This window comes from Neoarius graeffei, chromosome 7, assembly GCF_027579695.1.
Source record: "Neoarius graeffei isolate fNeoGra1 chromosome 7, fNeoGra1.pri, whole genome shotgun sequence".
Lineage (NCBI taxonomy): Eukaryota > Metazoa > Chordata > Actinopteri > Siluriformes > Ariidae > Neoarius > Neoarius graeffei.
Genome location: NC_083575.1, coordinates 87768584 through 87788911, shown reverse-complemented (window position 1 = coordinate 87788911; position 20328 = coordinate 87768584). Strand labels below are relative to the sequence as shown.

Genomic DNA, 20328 nt, shown 5'->3' with positions numbered 1-20328 from the left:
TTTATTGTAGTTGTATCTATTTTGTATCTCAGACTTCAATATTTTTATAAAACAAGTGTTTTTCTATAAAATATTCTTGCGTTCTTGAAAACTACACTAATGGCCCTTTTCCGCTACCCTTTTTCAGCTCGCTTCAGCCCGACACGGCTCACGTTTCGACTACCAAAAACCAGCACGACTCAGCTCGTTTCAGCCCTGCTTAGCCCCTAAAACTCACACCGTTTTGGGGTAGGGCTGAAGCGAGCCAAACCGTGCCGAGTGAGGTTGGGGGCGTGAGGAGACACTCCCCTGTGCACTGATTGGTGAGGAGGCGTGTCCTCACATGCCCACACACGCCCCGCGAGCGCGCTGGGATCTGTAAACACCGCAAACCCGGAAGAATAATAATTACGAATTACGAGAATTTCTGAAGCCTTATGCACCTCGCCTCATCTATACGCTCTTGCCAGTATCTGTTGGCGTTGTCGGTGACAACAAGCCACAGCACCAAGACCAGCAACACTAACGACTCCATGTCCTCCATGTTTATTGTTTACTATTCGGGTCGTGAGACTACCGCTTAAAAGCTCACTGAATCAGTGACATACAGAGCATTGTGGACGAGTTCGCGGAGCGCAAGGCTCGCCGTATGCCCTTCAAATAATGCGCGCAGTAGGCTATTGATGTTTTATTATGAGCCATGTACAGTATGTCGCCGAATGTTTTTTTGTTTCTGAGTTACATGTTCGTTTGAAGGACTTAATGTACAAAATAACATAGTTGCACCCCGTAGTGTTGAAATTGGTAAACACAGTGCATTCAGTGAGGTTTGCACCGCCCTCCTTTTATTTCTGACTCTTCCTGTCACCGTTGCAACCTCTGAGCGCTCATTCGTATGCCCTTCAAATAATGTGCGCAGTATAGGCTATTGATGTTTTATTATGAGCCATGTACAGTATCCTAATGTTTTTTGTTTCTGAGTTACATGTTCGTTTGAAGGACTAGATGTACTAAATAACATAGTTGCACCCGGTAGTGTTGAAATTGGTAAACACCGCAGTTGCGGACATTTTGTAGCCTAAAATGATGTTATGATAAGCTTTAATAAAGGGCCCGGTCATTTGCCCCGCCCCCGGCCCGGCTCTGACTTGTTCCGCCACTGTCACTGATGTCACTGTTTGCGCTGCTTAACGACATCACGTGACGTCCACCCACTTTCGCTAACTCCACCCAATGTGTCCACCCACTTCCAGCCAGCACGGTTCAGCGCGGTTGTAGTCGAAATGCAACTCCAACAGCCCCGCTCAGCTCGACTCAGCTCGACTCGGCACGGCACGGCTCAGCCGCGTTTGTAGTGGAAAAGCGGCATATGTAACTTTAAAAACGCACATTGATAAAACTTGCTGAATTCGTGCTGAGTTTATCTCAAGAAGAAAAGAAATATATCACAATGGAAAAATAACTTCGTTCCGCCCGAATAAGTTCCAAATCTGTGCTCAAATCAGAATTTAAGGGAGTTGTACTCAATAACGTACAATATGACTCGGGTAGTCAATGACATGGACAGGCTTTCATTTTCAAACAAATTTTGCATACACTGTACACACACAATCTTGCCTATAAATACCCGGGGGAAATGATGGGAAAATTGTCATTATTGAAGATGCCACGCCTAAGCCAAAATCAACGTGAACAGGCCATCGGGATGTTGCGTGCCGGAAGTACACAGACAGAGGTCGCCCGGCACTTCGGTGTTCATCATTCGACCATTTCCCGTTTGACCCTCAGTCACTGCTGGTGAGACCCCTGGACGACACAGACCCAGAATCTCCAGCGTGACGGTCCGAACATGGACCAACTGTCACTTTGAATTTTTTTATTGTGAATTAATTCTTGAGTTTGACAATAAATGTCCTTTATCAATGTTTCAAGATGTGTGTGCATTACATACAATATCATAAATTTCAAATATATGCATGGATCTAAAGTGATATCGTGTTGAATTCCATTGTGCGTTTTTAAAGTTACTTAGTATATGTTCTTGAGTGGGTTCTTTTTTTTTACAGAAAAGCCGTTCTGCATGGACATTCACTGAAGCCCTCGTTGTTTTTTAATGGTTATTTATGAGCGTTTAGGGGTTACAATAATGTAAGTCTAGGTTGCTTTATATAAAAGGCATGTCCAGAAATATTGATGTCACTGTCTAAGCAGAGGGATCTGGCTTCTTTAGACGCTGTCTTCTTAAAACTGAATAAATATTTAAAAAGAGCCAGTCTTCTGAACGGCTCTTTTCAAAGAACGGATCACAAAGATGCGGATCCTATCAAAGAGCCATAAATCCCATCTCTACTGTCTACAAGACGAAACAGGATGCTGTGAACTTACGACGCATCCGGTCACAATGTCTGTAAATTCAGTGAATTACAGACTTTTGCTTATCCCGTCCGAATGCGCCACACAATAACACAGAGGTGCGGGGGTAACTGCGAATTACCAGAGGTCCATAGGTAATACTTATGGTGTGTTCATGTGCTATGGGAATTATGGTAAATACCAAACGCCGACATGGAAAGCACACATGAACGCCCCCTCTTGTGGTATTTTCCACTGGGCAACTCGTAGAAAATTTTGATCCACGAGTTGCCGAGATGAGATGAACTTTAACCTTTTCAACATGGCGGCGAGCGGTACAAGACTAGCTTATGAACCAAGAAAGAAGTGGTTTTCACCTATGGAAAGCTGACTCTTACCTTTTAAACGAGTCATGTTATGTGTATTATATGATTATAATATGCATATTATAGCCTAATACAAAATATTCTGTGGCTGTCCACACTGTAAAAAAAGAATAGTCGAGAATACTTGAAATTTCAAGGCAACAGTCTGCATTAAGAATTTTATGTTTTGCCAACGATGTATGCCCATGATAATCCAAACTATGATAACACTGTTATCTTTATTAAGAATTCTTAATTAAGTCAATTTTCAATTCCTCATTCTGCCAACATAGATTTCTCTTTTTGCTGAACAGTGGCATTCACAGTAGTACAAAAAGGCAATTGAGGTTCTCATAATTTTTGGGAGGGGCTTTTTTTACCTTTATTTGGATAGGACAGTGTAGAGACAGGAAATGAGCGGGAGAGAGAGAGGGAAATGACCTCAGGTCGGAATCGAACCCGGGTCCCCGGACTTATGGTATGGCGCCTTATCCACCTGAGCCACGACAACATGATCTTCAACCGGAGAGAGAACCACATTGCCCAGCCCTTGCATTTGGGAGAGGAAACCCCGTGCCTTGTTCATTAAGAGCATGTGCTGAATAAACACCTGTGGCAATTATCTATTTTCAATTCAGATTATTCACTATTGTATATTTACACATCATTGAGGTGCACCCTATCAGTTTGATGTGGATTTTTCTGTTCGTTAATAATTATTCATATTTTCTTGTCCATTCAATTGTGAATATGGAATTACTTGAACAAAGCATAATTCTATTTTTTAGAATTATCCACATCAAGAAAAATCCATATCAAACTGATAGGGTGCACCTCAATGATGTGTAAATATACAATAGTGAATAATCTGAATTGAAAATACACAATTGTCACAGGTGTTTATTCAGCACATGCTCTGAATGACCAAGACACGGGGTTTCCTCTCCCAAATGCAAGGGCTGGGCAATGTGGTTCTCTCTCCGGTTGAAGTTCATGTTGTCGTGGCTCAGGTGGATAAGGCGCCATACCATAAATCCGGGGGCCTGGGTTTGATTCCGACCTGAGGTCATTTCCTGATCTCTCTCTCCTGCTCATTTCCTGTCTCTACACTGTCCTATCCAAATAAAGGTGAAAAAAGCCCCCAAAAAAATTGTGATAACCTCAATTGCCTTTTTGTACTACTGTGAATGCCACTGTTCAGCAAAAAGAGAAATCTATGTTGGCAGAATGAGGAATTGAAAATTGACTTAATTAAGAATTCTTAATAAAGATAACAGTGTTATCATAGTTTGGATTATCATGGGCACATCATTGGCAAAACATAAAATTATTAATGCAGACTGTTGCCTTGAAATTTCAAGTATTCTCAACTATTCTTTTTTACAGTGCAAAGAACGCCAACAATGATCTAGATACTGGCTACTCTCATTGTGGCTACAGCCAAATTTCCAAAAACTGCGTGGCATTCAATGTGTTAAGAAAATCTCTACTTGTCATGATCAGGAAATATTCAGCATTATTTACCTTTTGACTTTTGATAACTCATATTCCTGCTGCAGCTGATGAACAAGGCAATCTATAATTGTTTTAGCCAAATAACAGGCCTGATTCTGAATCTGGTCCACCATCTTTAATTTCTCAACAACAACAAAAGCATGTGAACACAACACACTGGTAAATACCACTTCCCAACTGGAAAATATCATCTTCCCATAGCACATGAACGCAGCATTATCCCGTGCGAATCGTACTTATGTTGTTACAATATTCATTTTGTACAACCATGGTTTTTTTATGAAGTAGACACCCATACCCTTCAAATAAAACAGGTCCCGCTTTGTTCTACCGCCTGGAGGGGTACGCCCTTTATTTTCAGCTCCTCGCCACTGGTCTACTCCTCCAGAAGTACTCGAGATAAATAAATCTGTTATGTATCCTCGAAGAAACATGAGAGTGCTAAAATGCTCGACCTGCTCGTCCACGTAGTCGTCTATCCTCTTTCGGCACTCCGTCCACTCCACTGCGACGGCCTTCATCTCCTGCTCGAGGGCGTGTAGACTGTCCAGCAGCGCCTTGTACATGTCCTCGCTGTACGAGTCGTGGGACGCTGTGCCCTGCCTGGAGGGCAGAAGCAAAAGGATTGACGCTAATTTGATCAAACACGACCAGACAAGACTGCATAAACGCAACCGTGAGTCAGCAGTGAACGAGCAGGGCGTACTTGAGCTGGGCGACGAGAGCCGGAAGGCTGCTGTGCAAGATGGGCTCGGAGAACACCAGACTCTCAAACAAGTGCTTGTTGTGGAGCTCCCACGTCACCTGGAACTTCTTAAGATGCTCGTTCTCCTGCAGCAAAACAGCCAGGATAAAAATAAAAAATAAAAATCAATCAATAAACGTTCTCGCTTATCTCAAAAGGTTGACAGGCAGCGACGCAAAGCTGCTCTGTACCAAATAATCATGATGACAACAGACAGTGTATTGTATTGTGTGCATTGCATGTAACTCACTCACTCCGCTACGTACAAGGATATAATTCGCTAAATCCGTCTGCAGAGCTTTAATTACTGTTGTCATTAAAACAGTAGCATTCTTACAGTCCTAACAAGACAGAGTCATCTACAGTGGTGCTTGAAAGTTTGTGAACCCTTTAGAATTTTCTATATTTCTGCATAAATATGACCTAAAACATCATCAGATTTTCACACAAGTCCTAAAAGTAGATAAAGAGAACCCAGTTAAACAAACGAGACAAAAATATTATTCTTGGTCATTTATTTATTGAGGAAAATGATCCAATATTACATATCTGTGAGTGGCAAAAGTATGTGAACCTCTAGGATGAGCAGTTAATTTGAAGGTGAAATTAGAGTCAGGTGTTTTCAATCAATGGGATGACAATCAGGTGTGAGTGGGCACCCTGTTTTATTTAAAGAACAGGGATCTATCAAAGTCTGATCTTCACAACACATGTTTGTGGAAGTGTATCATGGCACGAACAAAGGAGATTTCTGAGGACCTCAGAAAAAGTGTTGTTGCTGCTCATCAGGCTGGAAAAGGTTACAAAACCATCTCTAAAGAGTTTGGACTCCACCAATCCACAGTCAGACAGATTGTGTACAAATGGAGGAAATTCAAGACCATTGTTACCCTCCCCAGGAGTGGCCGACCAACAAAGATCACTCCAAGAGCAAGGCGCGTAATAGTCAGCGAGGTCACAAAGGACCCCAGGGTAACTTCTAAGCAACTGAAGGCCTCTCTCACATTGGCTAATGTTAATGTTCATGAGTCCACCATCAGGAGAACACTGAACAACAATGGTGTGCATGGCAGGGTTGCAAGGAGAAAGCCACTGCTCTCCAAAAAGAACATTGCTGCTCATCTGCAGTTTGCTAAAGATCACGTGGACAAGCCAGAAGGCTATTGGAAAAATGTTTTGTGGACAGATGAGACCAAAATAGAACTTTTTGGTTTAAATGAGAAGTGTTATGTTTGGAGAAAGGAAAAAACTGCATTCCAGCATAAGAACCTTATCCCATCTGTGAAACATGGTGGTGGTAGTATCATGGTTTGGGCCTGTTTTGCTGCATCTGGGCCAGGACGGCTTGCCATCATTGATGGAACAATGAATTCTGAATTATACCAGCGAATTCTAAAGGAAAATGTCAGGACGTCTGTCCATGAACTGAATCTCAAGAGAAGGTGGGTCATGCAGCAAGACAACGACCCTAAGCACACAAGTCGTTCTACCAAAGAATGGTTAAAGAAGAATAAAGTTAATGTTTTGGAATGGCCAAGTCAAAGTCCTGACCTTAATCCAATGGAAATGTTGTGGAAGGACCTGAAGCGAGCAGTTCATGTGAGGAAACCCACCAACATCCCAGAGTTGAAGCTGTTCTGTACGGAGGAACGGGCTAAAATTCCTCCAAGCCGGTGTGCAGGACTGATCAACAGTTACCGCAAACGTTTAGTTGCAGTTATTGCTGCACAAGGGGGTCACACCAGATACTGAAAGCAAAGGTTCACATACTTTTGCCACTCACAGATATGTAATATTGGATCATTTTCCTCAATAAATAAATGGCCAAGTATAATATTTTTGTCTCATTTGTTTAACTGGGTTCTCTTTATCTACTTTTAGGACTTGTGTGAAAATCTGATGATGTTTTAGGTCATATTTATGCAGAAATATAGAAAATTCTAAAGGGTTCACAAACTTTCAAGCACCACTGTATATCCCCCAGCCCTGCCAGCAGATTTGTTGGTGGTTTCTATCCATTGATTTTATGCACCCAAGAACCCACTCCACTACAGGATAAAACGCTAACATTTTCACATTCGTGTTAGCCAGAGTTCAGAAATTCATTCCAATGCAAGGAAATTGGTTCATTTCTGTGAAGCACTAAAGGTGATTTACTTGTGTAACTCTCATGTTCATTTCGGTACACACTGGATATAACGTGCGCATTTCTCCAATAAGCTGCAAGACGCCAAATCTACACATTTTCTTCCTTCCAATTAGCATTAAAAAAACCAGGGGTTGATCACATCCAAGACAGTATAGACCCTTCCCACGTGACGTCACGACAAACGCGGCCGCCATTTTGGACATAAACTACCAGTAGTCTACCACAGCCGACAACGAGGAACGACGGCGAAGCATCGAAAGGAATATAGCCATCAAAGAAAGTTTTTACTTTCAGCAAGACTTCCATCATGCCATTATATTGTTGTGCACCTGGATGTAGTAACCATCAACACACAAGGCAAGATTTATCATTTTATCGGATCCCGACAGATGCTGACCGACGGAGAAGATGGATGGTCTCTAAAATATTGGCAAAATGATTTTTATTGACATAGCAATCGTGTGTAACGGGAAGCATTTGCATATCCGAAGTGTTGTGTTTACATCAAAGATAAAATAAACCGATATGACAACGACTGCTGCTGCCAGGTTGGGGGGACAAACTAGTAGAAAGGAAGTGTGCCAACAGTGCCAACACACTTCCTTTGTGGTCGATTCTGCTTTAAGGTAAGATGCATTTAATTATTCGTCTGCTGTGGGTTTGGAATCGGTAGCCTGAGCGATTCGTTCATGTTTGTGGTGCCGTTTGTTTGTTGACGCGTGTTGAAATGGAAGATTGGTTGTTGACATGATTTCCAGTGATGCTTTGGTGCTGCTGTGGATCAGATGTGTTGAGTAGCCTGACTTTTGTTTTGTTTTTTTCTTGCGTGTGGTATCATTGTTGACGCGAGGTTGTTTTTTGAACATGCCAATGCGGACACGATTTCCCCTGATGAGTTATGACTTCAGACGCGATGCGTGTGTGGAGTCCGCGTGATATATGCGTAAGATAGGCTTCTCATGAGTTTGGAGATCCGCGCTCTGAGACAAGCGCAAGCACCCCCCCCTCTCCACCCCCCCCCCCCCAAGGGAAAAAAAGGGACCCCCCGAAAATATCGGCATAGTTCGAACACTGGGTTGGAGAAAGTAATGGCAAATAGTGAGTGCACAAACCATAGAAGGTAAACTGTACACAGCGCCAGGGCAGTGTGATGGCATGTCTGCTTTTAGATTGTGTTAGCTTATCAATGAACACACTCGTCACTCGACGAGTTTCACGCCTTTACGACGGATACTTAAATGTGTGTTAGGTATTATTGTTGCAGTCTAAGCAGTCATTGTAGCAGCTAGATGAGCGAGAACCGAAAGGGTCTGTGCCGTAAACCGTTATTTCTTCATGCCCAAAATGGCGGTCGCGTTTACGAAGGTCACGTGAGTGAAAAGGGTCTATAGATAGTTTTCACTGACGTCACGGCATCCCGGGGAACGCCCCCCAGCCGCCATCTTGTGGGGCAAATAAAACGGACCATCGCCACTACCGGCTACGTGATCTCAGACGAATTTATGAAGTTATATAGTCACTTTTCTAAAATAAAGATCAATGTCGGCAAAATCAAGCAAACGGAAGTATATGGATACATTGGACGACATCTCACGACAACGGTATGCAGCCAAACTGGCCTTGATTGGGGGAATTGACCCCTACGAAGTGGACAAAGAAGCATTTTCAAGTGACTATGCAGGGCTGCCATCCATATCGTACCCTGATATTGTGAACTATTTCGTGAATACTAAAAATACCTACACAATTGACGACCTCAAAGCATACAAGTCGCTGGAGTCGTACAATTATTTTGTCTGTGGCTGGGTCCGTGAAGTCCACCATATAAAACCAAGAGACAGTCGTGTCCTAACTACAGCCAAGGTATGTAAACATTGGAATTTTAGAGCTCTCAACACTGCATATAAATGTGTGTGTGTATAATATCGAGTTGATTTAAGACAATTTTTACATCCATTAGTGGTATTACAGTACCGTGTCAGTATAAACTTTGTAATATATATCGTTTGCTCGCCTTCGTGCTCCCGTACAGTAGGAATTACATAAAAGCTCCGCTTGACTTCATCATCTGACCTATTACGACAGCTGTGAATACAACAGGTGTGCACCATTGCTAGCTTTAAATAATAATAATGTAACTATAAATGTAAATAATATATAAATAAATGTAACTCGCATGTTACAATGTGTGCTCAGTGACCCGTACGGTAAGCTTGCCCCACAAGATGGCCGCCACCAGGGAATCCCCGACTCTGTTACGTCATGTGAAAACTATCTATAATGTGACAACCAGGGCTGGAGACTGAAACATCATCAGGTCTATGTCTAATGCCCCAGAGCATTATAATTAACTACCTAATTATAATAATTACCCTCCAGTGCATCCATAAAGGTTGTATTCTTAATTACGTGAAGGAGTCTACCCCACAAGTGTTATAAACTGCGGCTGTGCTTTTGTAAACGTTCATGAAATAAATACATGTTATTTACCAGCTGGGAGGTCTGTATGGTGAAATACAGTGACCGAGGTCTTGAAAGTACTGAGCGAGGCCCTCTGGGCCGAGGTCAGTATTCAAGGCCAAGGTCACGGTATTTCACCATACGGACCGACCTTAAGCTGGTAAATAATACATTTATTTTTTTCTTTACCAAATTCTAACAGAAAACAAGAGCGCCCGAAAGGGAAAACCGAGCCGAGCAGCCATTTTGAATCCTCATTCACGGCTGTAATGCAAATGGCTTCCTCCTCGGTATACAAGTGCACTTCCATGGCAGGAAAAAAACTACATTTGCCGCCTATGTAGTCCCCTATTTATACAAAATTGAGTCATTCAGGATTCAGCCGTGTTTTTGCTCGGCGTTAGCAGCAGTTAGAGGTTTTTAGCTTTCTCCTGAAATGTTTTCTTTTATTTCTTCTTCCTCAGGGTAGTAAAACTCACTTTCACTGTGAACACTGTCGTTATTGCTATCCATGCTGTAAAATTAATGCTATTATGCTGAGAAATGCTGGCAAAAATTTATAAGATTTCTGATAATCTTATAAATAAATCTTATTAAAAAAAAAGATAAATGTTGACAAAAATACTACCATGTTTGCTGTTGTGAATGAGCGAGTCACCAGAGGCCCGTAACCGGGGTCCGTAACTGGGATCAGTATCATAGGATACGGACCCACTCGCCAGCCAATCAGCGCACAGGATTTGATGGAAACCGGACCGCAAAAAAAATAAATACATGTTATTTCCCAGCTGGGAGGTCCGTATGGTGAAATACGGTGACCGAGGTCTTGAAAGTACTGAGCGAGGCCGAGGTCATGTATTTCACCATACGGACCGACCTTAAGCTGGTAAATAATATATTTATTTTTGTCTTTACCAAATTCGAACAGAAAACGAGAGCGCCCGAAAGGGAAAACCGAGCCGAGCCGCCATTTTGAATCCTCATTCATGGCCGTAATGCAAATGGCTTCCTCCTCGGTATACAAGTGCACTTCCATGGCAGGAAAAAAACTACATTTTGCCGCCTATGTAGTGCCGTTTATACAAAATTGAGTCATTCAGGATTCAGCCATGTTTTTGCTCAGCGTTAGCAAATTACAGGTTTGTAGCTTTCTCCTGAAATGTTTTCTTTTATTTCTTCTTCCTCAGGGTAGTAAAACTCGCTTTCGCTGTGAAGACTGTCGTTATCACTATCCATGCTGTAAAATTAACGCTATTCTCCTGAGAAATGCTGGCAAACATTTATAAGATTTTTGATAATCTTATAAATAAATCTTATAAAAAAAAGATAAATGTTGACAAATGCTACTATGTTTGTTGTTGTTGTGAATGAGCGAGTCGCCAGATGTCCGTAACCGGGGTCCGTACTGTAGGATACGGACCCGCTCGCCAGCCAATCGGAGCGCAGGATTTGATGAAAACCGCACTGCGGAAAAAATTTTAAAAAGGTATGAAATGTCACTTTATAAACACAAGTAAATGTGTGAAAATGGTAATGTTGCTTAAAAAATATATCCTTTTCATTCATATTCAGAAGGTATTTTCATAGAAACAGGAAACATTATTCAATTTCTTAGTATCGAAAGACAAATCTACATGACTTATCAAATGCACCAAGTTTCAAAATAATATTACAGTTTTCAAGCTCCGCTCCAGGAAGCCAACCTCACCTCTTTACACTCACCTGAGAGACTGAGAAGTTGTTGTTTCTATGGAAACATGAAGCGTTGGTCAAATTTTCTTGTATCAAAAGGAACATCATCACTTATTAAACTATATACCCAGTTTCAAAATATTATGTGTCACATTTTTCAAGTTCTGCTGCAGGAAACCAACCCAACCTCTTTACCAGGGCTACGAAATAGAAAAAGTAAAAGCCGAGGGGGAGGGAAAAAAAAAATGCAGGGGGTCGGCGCAGGCATTTACATGACGATCAGCGTGGCGAATTAGAAATATGTTATAACACTAATCATGCGTGATCAACAGACAAATATGAAAACAAGATATAAATATCTGGTCATCTGTAATTCGACAGCTTTAATTTCACCAGTTCTGCGTGTTTCTTTCCCTGCACGTGATCGACCGAGCGTGTTCTTCCTCCCGATCCGTATAACGTGCAGTACGCCTTGCCTGGTTCCTCGATCTTCCGGACGTGTTCATAAAGATATTCGTTTCCGACTTTAAATTCCATTTGCTGCCAGTTCCACGGATTCTCGATACCGTTTTCTTTGTCTACTTTTTTCACATTGTCATTATCGCCATCCTCGCTCTGTACAACGTCTCTCCGCGACACAGACGTACCGAAAAAATATTTTATCATCACTTAATCGCAAGCTACTATATATTGTCAACATGTGTTTGAAGAGAGTAACCCGAAAATGATTAAAAAAAAAAAAGGCGCTGTGTCGTAAAACGGTCTATGATGTCAAATATATAACTTGTACGATGTGGTAAAATACAGACACACCTGGTGTTAGATTCCTATGGAAGCAATTTTGTGCCAAAATGTTCATACAATACTTTTGAAATATCAAACAAAAACGACAAATCAAAATACAAAAAAAGAAAAAAAAGTCAATTTTTTTAGACTGGCAAACAAATTATTCGTGTAATCGTGCAAAATATCAGTCTATTACTCTTCAGAAACCTTTTATTTTTGTTCCGCGTCTTTCTCAGTTTTGTTTGACGTAATTTATTTTGGTTGCGATTCCAGCTTTCTCGTTTGCGCTCCCTGACTTTTTGCTTGCAGTTTTGGCACAAACTTGACATGTGGGCGGGCTGTCCAGGAACGCATTCCCATTGGGTAACTTGTGTTTGACTGACGGCTACGCTCAGCCATTCCCTACTCGGATTCTGGCGGACTGTTTGACGAGTGACCGATCCATTGACGGTAAACGAGGATCGAGTGGACTTCAGTGGCGACTATGGTGGTGTTTACATTAGACCGTATCAGTGGATCATCAGATTAACGTTTTTAAAATGATTAGCGTGCACACAGCAACGCCAATACACGATTCGCGTGCACACAGCAACACCAATACACGGATACGCTCGGCTCCGCAGGCATCCTGCGCTCCAAATCACTCCGCCCTGAACAGCGAGTGCCCTCTGGAGGGTGCGCACTCCGGCCCTGCGCAGCTCACAGAGCGCGCGAGTGAAGCGCACGAGCAGTGATTCGGGACTGAGCCGCTGTGTGTGTGATCCCAGTGCATATCACTTACCACTTGCAAGTGGAAGGATGGCAAGCCTAAAGACAATCATAACTACACAATGGGCAGTATTTGCATCAGTATTTGCATCAGTATTTTCATACTTTTATACTCTTTAATGAAAGGTGATACAAGGCGGAAGTCCGTGCCGTTTTTCAGCAGTCGCGTCACATGACCAACGCCAGCGAATCAGGAAGGTGGATGTCACAGTGACGTTGTCCAATGACGACGCCAGCTAGAGCTCAGCACAGCGTATCCGCGTATTCTCAATGTTTACACAGCACCGGACCAGACACGATCTGGATTGAATACGTGGACCCTGGCGGATTCCCGTTTCCCGGCGTTTTAATGTAAACGGACAGTGCATCCGCGAAGAAAACGAGACAGATACGGTCTAATGTAAACTTGGCCTATGATATTGAATTAATTCAACAAAGTGTAAGTGCGGGACAAATGTGTTGCAGTAGTGCACATTATGCAGGTGTTTCATGGCAAGTCAAATGTTAGCCTTAGCTCCACTACCCAATATAATAGCGGTCTTGCTAACATTAAACACGCCTGCATAATGTGCACTACTGCAACACATTTGTCCCGCACTTACACTTTGTTGAATTAATTCAATATCCCACTGAAGTCCACTCGATCCTTGTTTACCGTCAATGGATCGGTCACTCGTCAAACAGTCCGCCAGAATCCGAGTAGGGAATGGCTGAGCGTAGCTGTCAGTCAAACACAAGTTAGCCAATGGGAATGCGTTCCTGGACAGCCCACCCACACGTCAAGTTTGTGCCAAAACTGCAAGCAAAAAGTCAGGGAGCGCAAACGAGAAAGCTGGAATCGCAACCAAAATAAATTACGTCAAACAAAACTGAGAAAGACGCGGAACAAAATAAAAGGTTTCTGAAGAGTAATAGACTGATATTTTGCACGATTACACGAATATTTTGTTTGCCAGTCTAAAAAAATTGACTTTTTTTTTTTTTTGTATTTTGATTTGTCGTTTTTGTTTGATATTTCAAAAGTATTGTATGAACATTTTGGCACAAAATTGATTCCATAGATTCCCCCCCCCCCAATCCAGTAAAATGTACTCATTGGCGATTACGGTCCCCAACCATTAGCAGAGTACCCCCACCCGAGACTTTTTTTTTTCCAAAAATACATGATTTACAAAAATGGTATTTTCGTGATCAAATCCGCAGATTTTTCACAGCCCTGCCTTACACTGACCTCAGCAGCCCGGGGCATAAACCCACCGGACTTTTGGTCCAGGTGAGCTAAAAATGAAAATCTCACATTTCTTAGTATCAAAAGACACATATACAGTATTTCATCAACATGTACACCAACTTTCAAGACCAAACCACTCAGTTTTCAAGTTCGGCTCCGGAAAAACAAAACTTAAAATTTCTCAGTGTGAAAAGGCGCATCAACATCACCTTGGTAACACGTATACCTGCCTTGTGTCCGAAATCCCTCCCTACTCACTATATAGTGAGGACGCCATTTTGTAGTGCTGTCCGAAACCTTAGTGAGGATTATTTACACCCTATATAGTGCACTCAAAATATCCCACAATGCATCACGAAAAGTAGTGTACAACCTATAGTCGCTAACCAAAGCAATACATCCCATCATGCACTGCGGTCGCGCTGAAAGAAATCAAATTAAAAGCCTCAAATTTGATTTAAAAGAACTGAAAGATGCAGGGACTTTGTACTGATTAATATTGGAAACACGCTCAGTATAATACGGATTTATCACAAAAACACATCATCTTTTGGCTGCTCCCGATTAGGGGTCTCCACAGCGGATCTTTCGTCTCCGTTGCTCCCTGTCTTCCGCATCCTTCTCTACCACACCTGCCACTTTCATGTCCTCTCTCACCACATCCATGTATCTCCTCTTTGGCCTTCCTCGTTTTCGTTTGCCTGGCAGCTCCATCCTCAACATTCTCCTTCCAACATGCTCTGCATCTCTTCTCAGGATGTGCCCATACCATCTCAGTCTCATCTCTCTTAGCTTCATTCCCAAGCTCTCCACATGTACTGCCCCTCTGATGTGCTCGTTCCTTATCCTGTCCAACCTTAACATCCTCAACTCCGCCACCTCCAACTCTGCCTCCTGTCTCTTCATTAAGGGTACGGTCTCCAATCCATACATCACAGCTGGTCTCACTACTGTCTTATACATCTTACCTTTCACTTTTGCTGGGACTTTCCGATCACAAATGACTCCCGAAATCCTTCTCCAACTGCTCCACCCTGCCTGCACTCTCTCACCTCACTATCGCAGCCCCCATTTTCCTGCACAGTTGACCCCAGGTACTTGAATTCACCAACTTTCTTTACGTCTACTCCTTGCATCTTCACTACACTCTCATCCCTGTTTTCACTGATGCACATGTATTCTGTTTTGCTCCTGCTTACCTTCATCTCTCCAAACCCAACTCAACCTCCTTTCTACTTTCACCACATATCACAACATCATCCACAAACATCATGTTCCACGGTGACTCTTGCCTCACTTCGTCCGTCAAGCTATCCATCACTACGGCAAACAAAAAAGGACTCAAAGCAGATACTTGATGGAGTCCCACCTTCACCTTGAACCATTCAGTCGTTCCAACTGCACACCTCACTGCTGTTTCACTGTTCTCATACTGTACATGTCTTGCACCACTCTGATGTACTTCTCATTCACTCCACTCTCTCTCATACAATACCATAACTCATCTCTCGGCACTCTATCGTACGCCTTCTCCAGGTCTACAAACACACAATGTAGCTTTCTCTGGCCTTCCCTGTACTTCTCCATTAACATTCTTAAAGCAAAAATTGCATCCGACGTGCTCTTCCTTGGCATAAACCCGTACTGCTGTTCACAGATTGCTGCCTCTCTTCTCAATCTCGCCTCCAATACCCTTTCCCATAGCTTCATGGTGTGGCTCATCAATTTTATCCCTCTGTAATTACTGCAGCTCTGTACATCTCCCTTATTCTTGTATATTGGGACTAGCGCACTCTTTCTCCATTCATTTGGCATTTTCTCATTCTCTAACACTACGTTCACACTGCAAGGCTTAATGCTCAATTCCGATTTTTTTGTGAAATCCGATTTTTTTGTGAGGTCGTTCACGTTAACAAATATATGCGACTTGTATGTGATGAACGAAAAGCGACCTAAAAGTGTTCCGCATGCGCATTGCAGGATACGACGACGTCACACGCCGTGAGCATGGCCAGTGTTTACGGAAGTAACCTAAAGTTTCCTGTGTATGACAGTAGCCAGCATGGAGTACCTGGCGATGATGCAGTTGTTGTTGCGACGGAGCCAGAACATGCACAATAGCCTGATGTTAAGGAGGAGGTTGAGAAGGAAGAGGGCAAGGGGTTTGGCTCAGGCGTTCTGCGGGGTAGTGACTGCAACCTCCGTTCAAAGGAACATCAAAGCCATGTTGTTGTAACTTTTTTTGAGAGACCCGCCGCCTACTTCAGCGCAGAATAGTGACGTTTGTGGCTTGTTGATGACGTGTAAGTCGGATGAACGCGACCTGGCGGTTCAGACTGAAGTCGCATATGAAAAGATCGGATAGGAATCGGAATTAGGACCACATATCCAAACGGCCTGGGTCGGATTTGAAAAAAATCGGATCTGTGTCGTTCATGTCGTCAATAAAAGATCGGATACAGGTCACATATGGGCGAAAAGATCGGATTTGAGTCACTTCAGCCTGCAGTGTGAACGTACTGTAAGATCTTATTAAACAATCTCGTTAGGAACTCACAGCCGTCTCACCCAAGCCTCAATCGGGATACCATCTGGTCCGACTGCTTTCCCGGTCTTCATTCTTTTCATGGCTGCCCTCAACTCATCCTTACTAACCAACTTTGCTTCCTGATTTGCTGTCTCCAACGAATCTGACCTTTTCTCTCTTGGATTCTCCTCATTTAATAAATCCTCAAAGTACTCTTTCCACCTTCTTAATACACACTCTTTGTTTGTCAGCACATTTCCATTTACATCTTTTATCACTCTTACCACAAAATCACATGCCTGTATTTATTACTTTGAAACCCCACCAGCCGACTGATCTGGCACGTTTTAATTGTGCGACAGTAATGACGTAAATACCAGCGTGATGGACTAGTGTCCGAAAGCGTTTTCTTCATTTTACCAATGACCTCAATATATATAGTCCTCTATATGGTAATTCCCTCTATAGGGAGTAGTGAACGAGTGAGCGATTTCAGACACAGGGCAAGTTTCAAATCGATATCATGAATAGTTTTGGATATGCGCTCCGGAAACAAACCTTGCTCTTAGAAACTAAATCAAAATCTATTTTTAATGCAAAAATTCAAAAAACACTTTTTTTTTTCCCTTCAAAAATCCAAAATAGCAAAAGGCATCAGTTCACATGTTGTTTGATATGTCTACAAAGTTTCATGAAGAGATCTTCAGTAGTTTTAAAAAGATATGGCACGGAAAGGAAAACGTGACCGGATGGACAGAACCCATATTATATATACACAACCCCGATTCCAAAAAAGTTGGAACAAAGTACAAATTGTAAATAAAAACGGAATGCAATAATTTACAAATCTCAAAAACTGATATTGTATTCACAATAGAACATAGACAACATATCAAATGTCGAAAGTGAGACATTTTGAAATTTCATGCCAAATATTGGCTCATTTGAAATTTCATGACAGCAACACATCTCAAAAAAGTTGGGACAGGGGCAATAAGAGGCTGGAAAAGTTAAAGGTACAAAAAAGGAACAGCTGGAGGACCAAATTGCAACTCATTAGGTCAATTGGCAATAGGTCATTAACATGACTGGGTATAAAAAGAGCATCTTGGAGTGGCAGTGTCTCTCAGAAGTAAAGATGGGAAGAGGATCACCAATCCCCCTAATTCTGCACCGACAAATAGTGGAGCAATATCAGAAAGGAGTTCGACAGTGTAAAATTGCAAAGAGTTTGAACATATCATCATCTACAGTGCATAATATCATCAAAAGATTCAGAGAATCTGGAAGAATCTCTGTGCGTAAGGGTCAAGGCCGGAAAACCATACCGGGTGCCCGTGATCTTCGGGCCCTTAGACGGCACTGCATCACATACAGGCATGCTTCTGTATTGGAAATCACAAAATGGGCTCAGGAATATTTCCAGAGAACATTATCTGTGAACACAATTCACCGTGCCATCCGCCGTTGCCAGCTAAAACTCTATAGTTCAAAGAAGAAGCCGTATCTAAACATGATCCAGAAGCGCAGACGTCTTCTCTGGGCCAAGGCTCATTTAAAATGGACTGTGGCAAAGTGGAAAACTGTTCTGTGGTCAGACGAATCAAAATTTGAAGTTCTTTATGGAAATCAGGGACGCCGTGTCATTCGGACTAAAGAGGAGAAGGACGACCCAAGTTGTTATCAGCGCTCAGTTCAGAAGCCTGCATCTCTGATGGTATGGGGTTGCATTAGTGCGTGTGGCATGGGCAGCTTACACATCTGGAAAGACACCATCAATGCTGAAAGGTATATCCAGGTTCTAGAGCGACATATGCTCCCATCCAGACGACGTCCCTTTCAGGGAAGACCTTGCATTTTCCAACATGACAATGCCAAACCACATACTGCATCATTTACAGCATCATGGCTGCGTAGAAGAAGGGTCCGGGTACTGAACTGGCCAGCCTGCAGTCCAGATCTTTCACCCATAGAAAACATTTGGCGCATCATAAAACGGAAGATACGACAAAAAAGACCCAAGACAGTTGAGCAACTAGAATCCTACATTAGACAAGAATGGGTTAACATTCCTATCCCTAAACTTGAGCAACTTGTCTCCTCAGTCCCCAGACGTTTACAGACTGTTGTAAAGAGAAAAGGGGATGTCTCACAGTGGGAAACATGGCCTTGTCCCAACTTTTTTGAGATGTGTTGCTGTCATGAAATTTAAAATCACCTTATTTTTCTCTTTAAATGATACATTTTCTCAGTTTAAACATTTGATATGTCATCTATGTTCTATTCTGAATAAAATATGGAATATATATATATATATATATATATATATATATATATATATATATATATATATTTATTTCATGGTTTTCCCCAAAGTGTTTTACGCTTGCTCTGCCTGCCGATACGCTTAGTTGCTTTAGTTAAAATCCGATACGCTTAGATTTATACCAATACGTTAAAATTTCCTAACCACAAGTAACTAGATACATACCAGTAGGACAGCAAATAACAGATCCATTTACACATTGATTGATATTTGTGTTAAATAAGCGGGGGGTTTTTTTCTTTCCCAATGTTTGTGTTGATCCTGTCCAAGTAATATGTCCGCGTGCTATGATGTAAGCAAACTAATCTGTTGGCTACGTCAAGATCACGTGTTCAAACCGTTCAAAATAACGAAAGAAAACGCCAGACATCCTGGAAGTTTCCGATTCATTATAAGCGATCTCATTGGCTGCCGATGTTGTCGCCCACCAGACGGACAAAGCCGACTGATTTTAAATCACAAAAGTTTGACCTCGTCTATTATCACTCATCAGTGTGTTTATCGGTACATAATCTTTCTACAAACTTCAATATATGAACTAAGTTTTCTTTTCCTTTAAATATGTTTTAATCTTAATCTAGTGCCAAAATTTAAACTTTATAATATGCAGCTGCCTTACTTTTCTTTTCAGTGTATCTGAGTTATACATATATTACGGTAATTGCATCAAAAACATTACAGTTATAGGACTACAGCGACTTATTTTAAGCCTAGGTCACAACCGGACGTACGATTTTTTTGCCCGTGCGATTTTTGGCGTTTCCCAAATCGCTGCGTTTTTTTTTTTTGTTCGTGGAGAAAGACGCACGTTGGCTGTAAGTTTGTCTTGCAACCTGAAAAAAACCTAAGCGCCCGTAGAGTTTGTTTGACATGACAAAGAACCTCTGCGGCCGGTCTACGGCTCGAAAATCAGCACGTCACACGCGCGCCCTCCGTGCGTTTTTTGCACGTAGACCGGCCATAGGAGCACGTACGGCCGGTTGTGACCGAGGCTTTAAAGTGGCAGTTCTTCGGTTCAGATCCCTTTGTGATCAACAGGAGGTCATGATGATCGATTGGATTGCATAAGATGCAGCAAACCACTGTTCATATTTTCATGCGCATTTTTGTTACAACACTACTAGATCACAGATAATTAAGGGACCCCTGTAGATTTTCAGTCTATCATAGACCTCAGTAATCTATAACACAACAGTTTAACTTGCACGTTGAACTTCAAGGTGAAATTTCAAATGTGTTTACATTAATACTATCTACACTACCGTTCAAAAGTTTGGGGTCACCCAGACAATTTTGTGTTTTCCATGAAAAGTCGCACTTTTATTTCCCACCATAAGTTGTAAAATGAATAGAAAATATAGTCGAGACATTTTTCTGGCCATTTTGAGCATTTAATCGACCCCACAAATGTGATGCTCCAGAAACTCAATCTG

The 20328-nt window shown here is 42.1% G+C and overlaps 1 protein-coding gene across 2 annotated transcripts in view; it reads right to left on the bottom strand.

Annotated features, from left to right (window-relative positions):
- The window catches only part of fam193a (family with sequence similarity 193 member A), a 153660-nt gene that overhangs the window by 60802 nt on the left and 72530 nt on the right, over positions 1–20328 (bottom strand). For both annotated transcript variants that reach the window (XM_060926554.1, XM_060926553.1), the window contains exons 7-8: positions 4918–5042; positions 4667–4814 (exon numbers count right to left, since the gene is read on the bottom strand). In XM_060926554.1, the coding sequence (XP_060782537.1) occupies positions 4667–4814; positions 4918–5042 (273 nt within the window). The remainder of the gene's footprint in view (positions 1–4666; positions 4815–4917; positions 5043–20328) is intronic.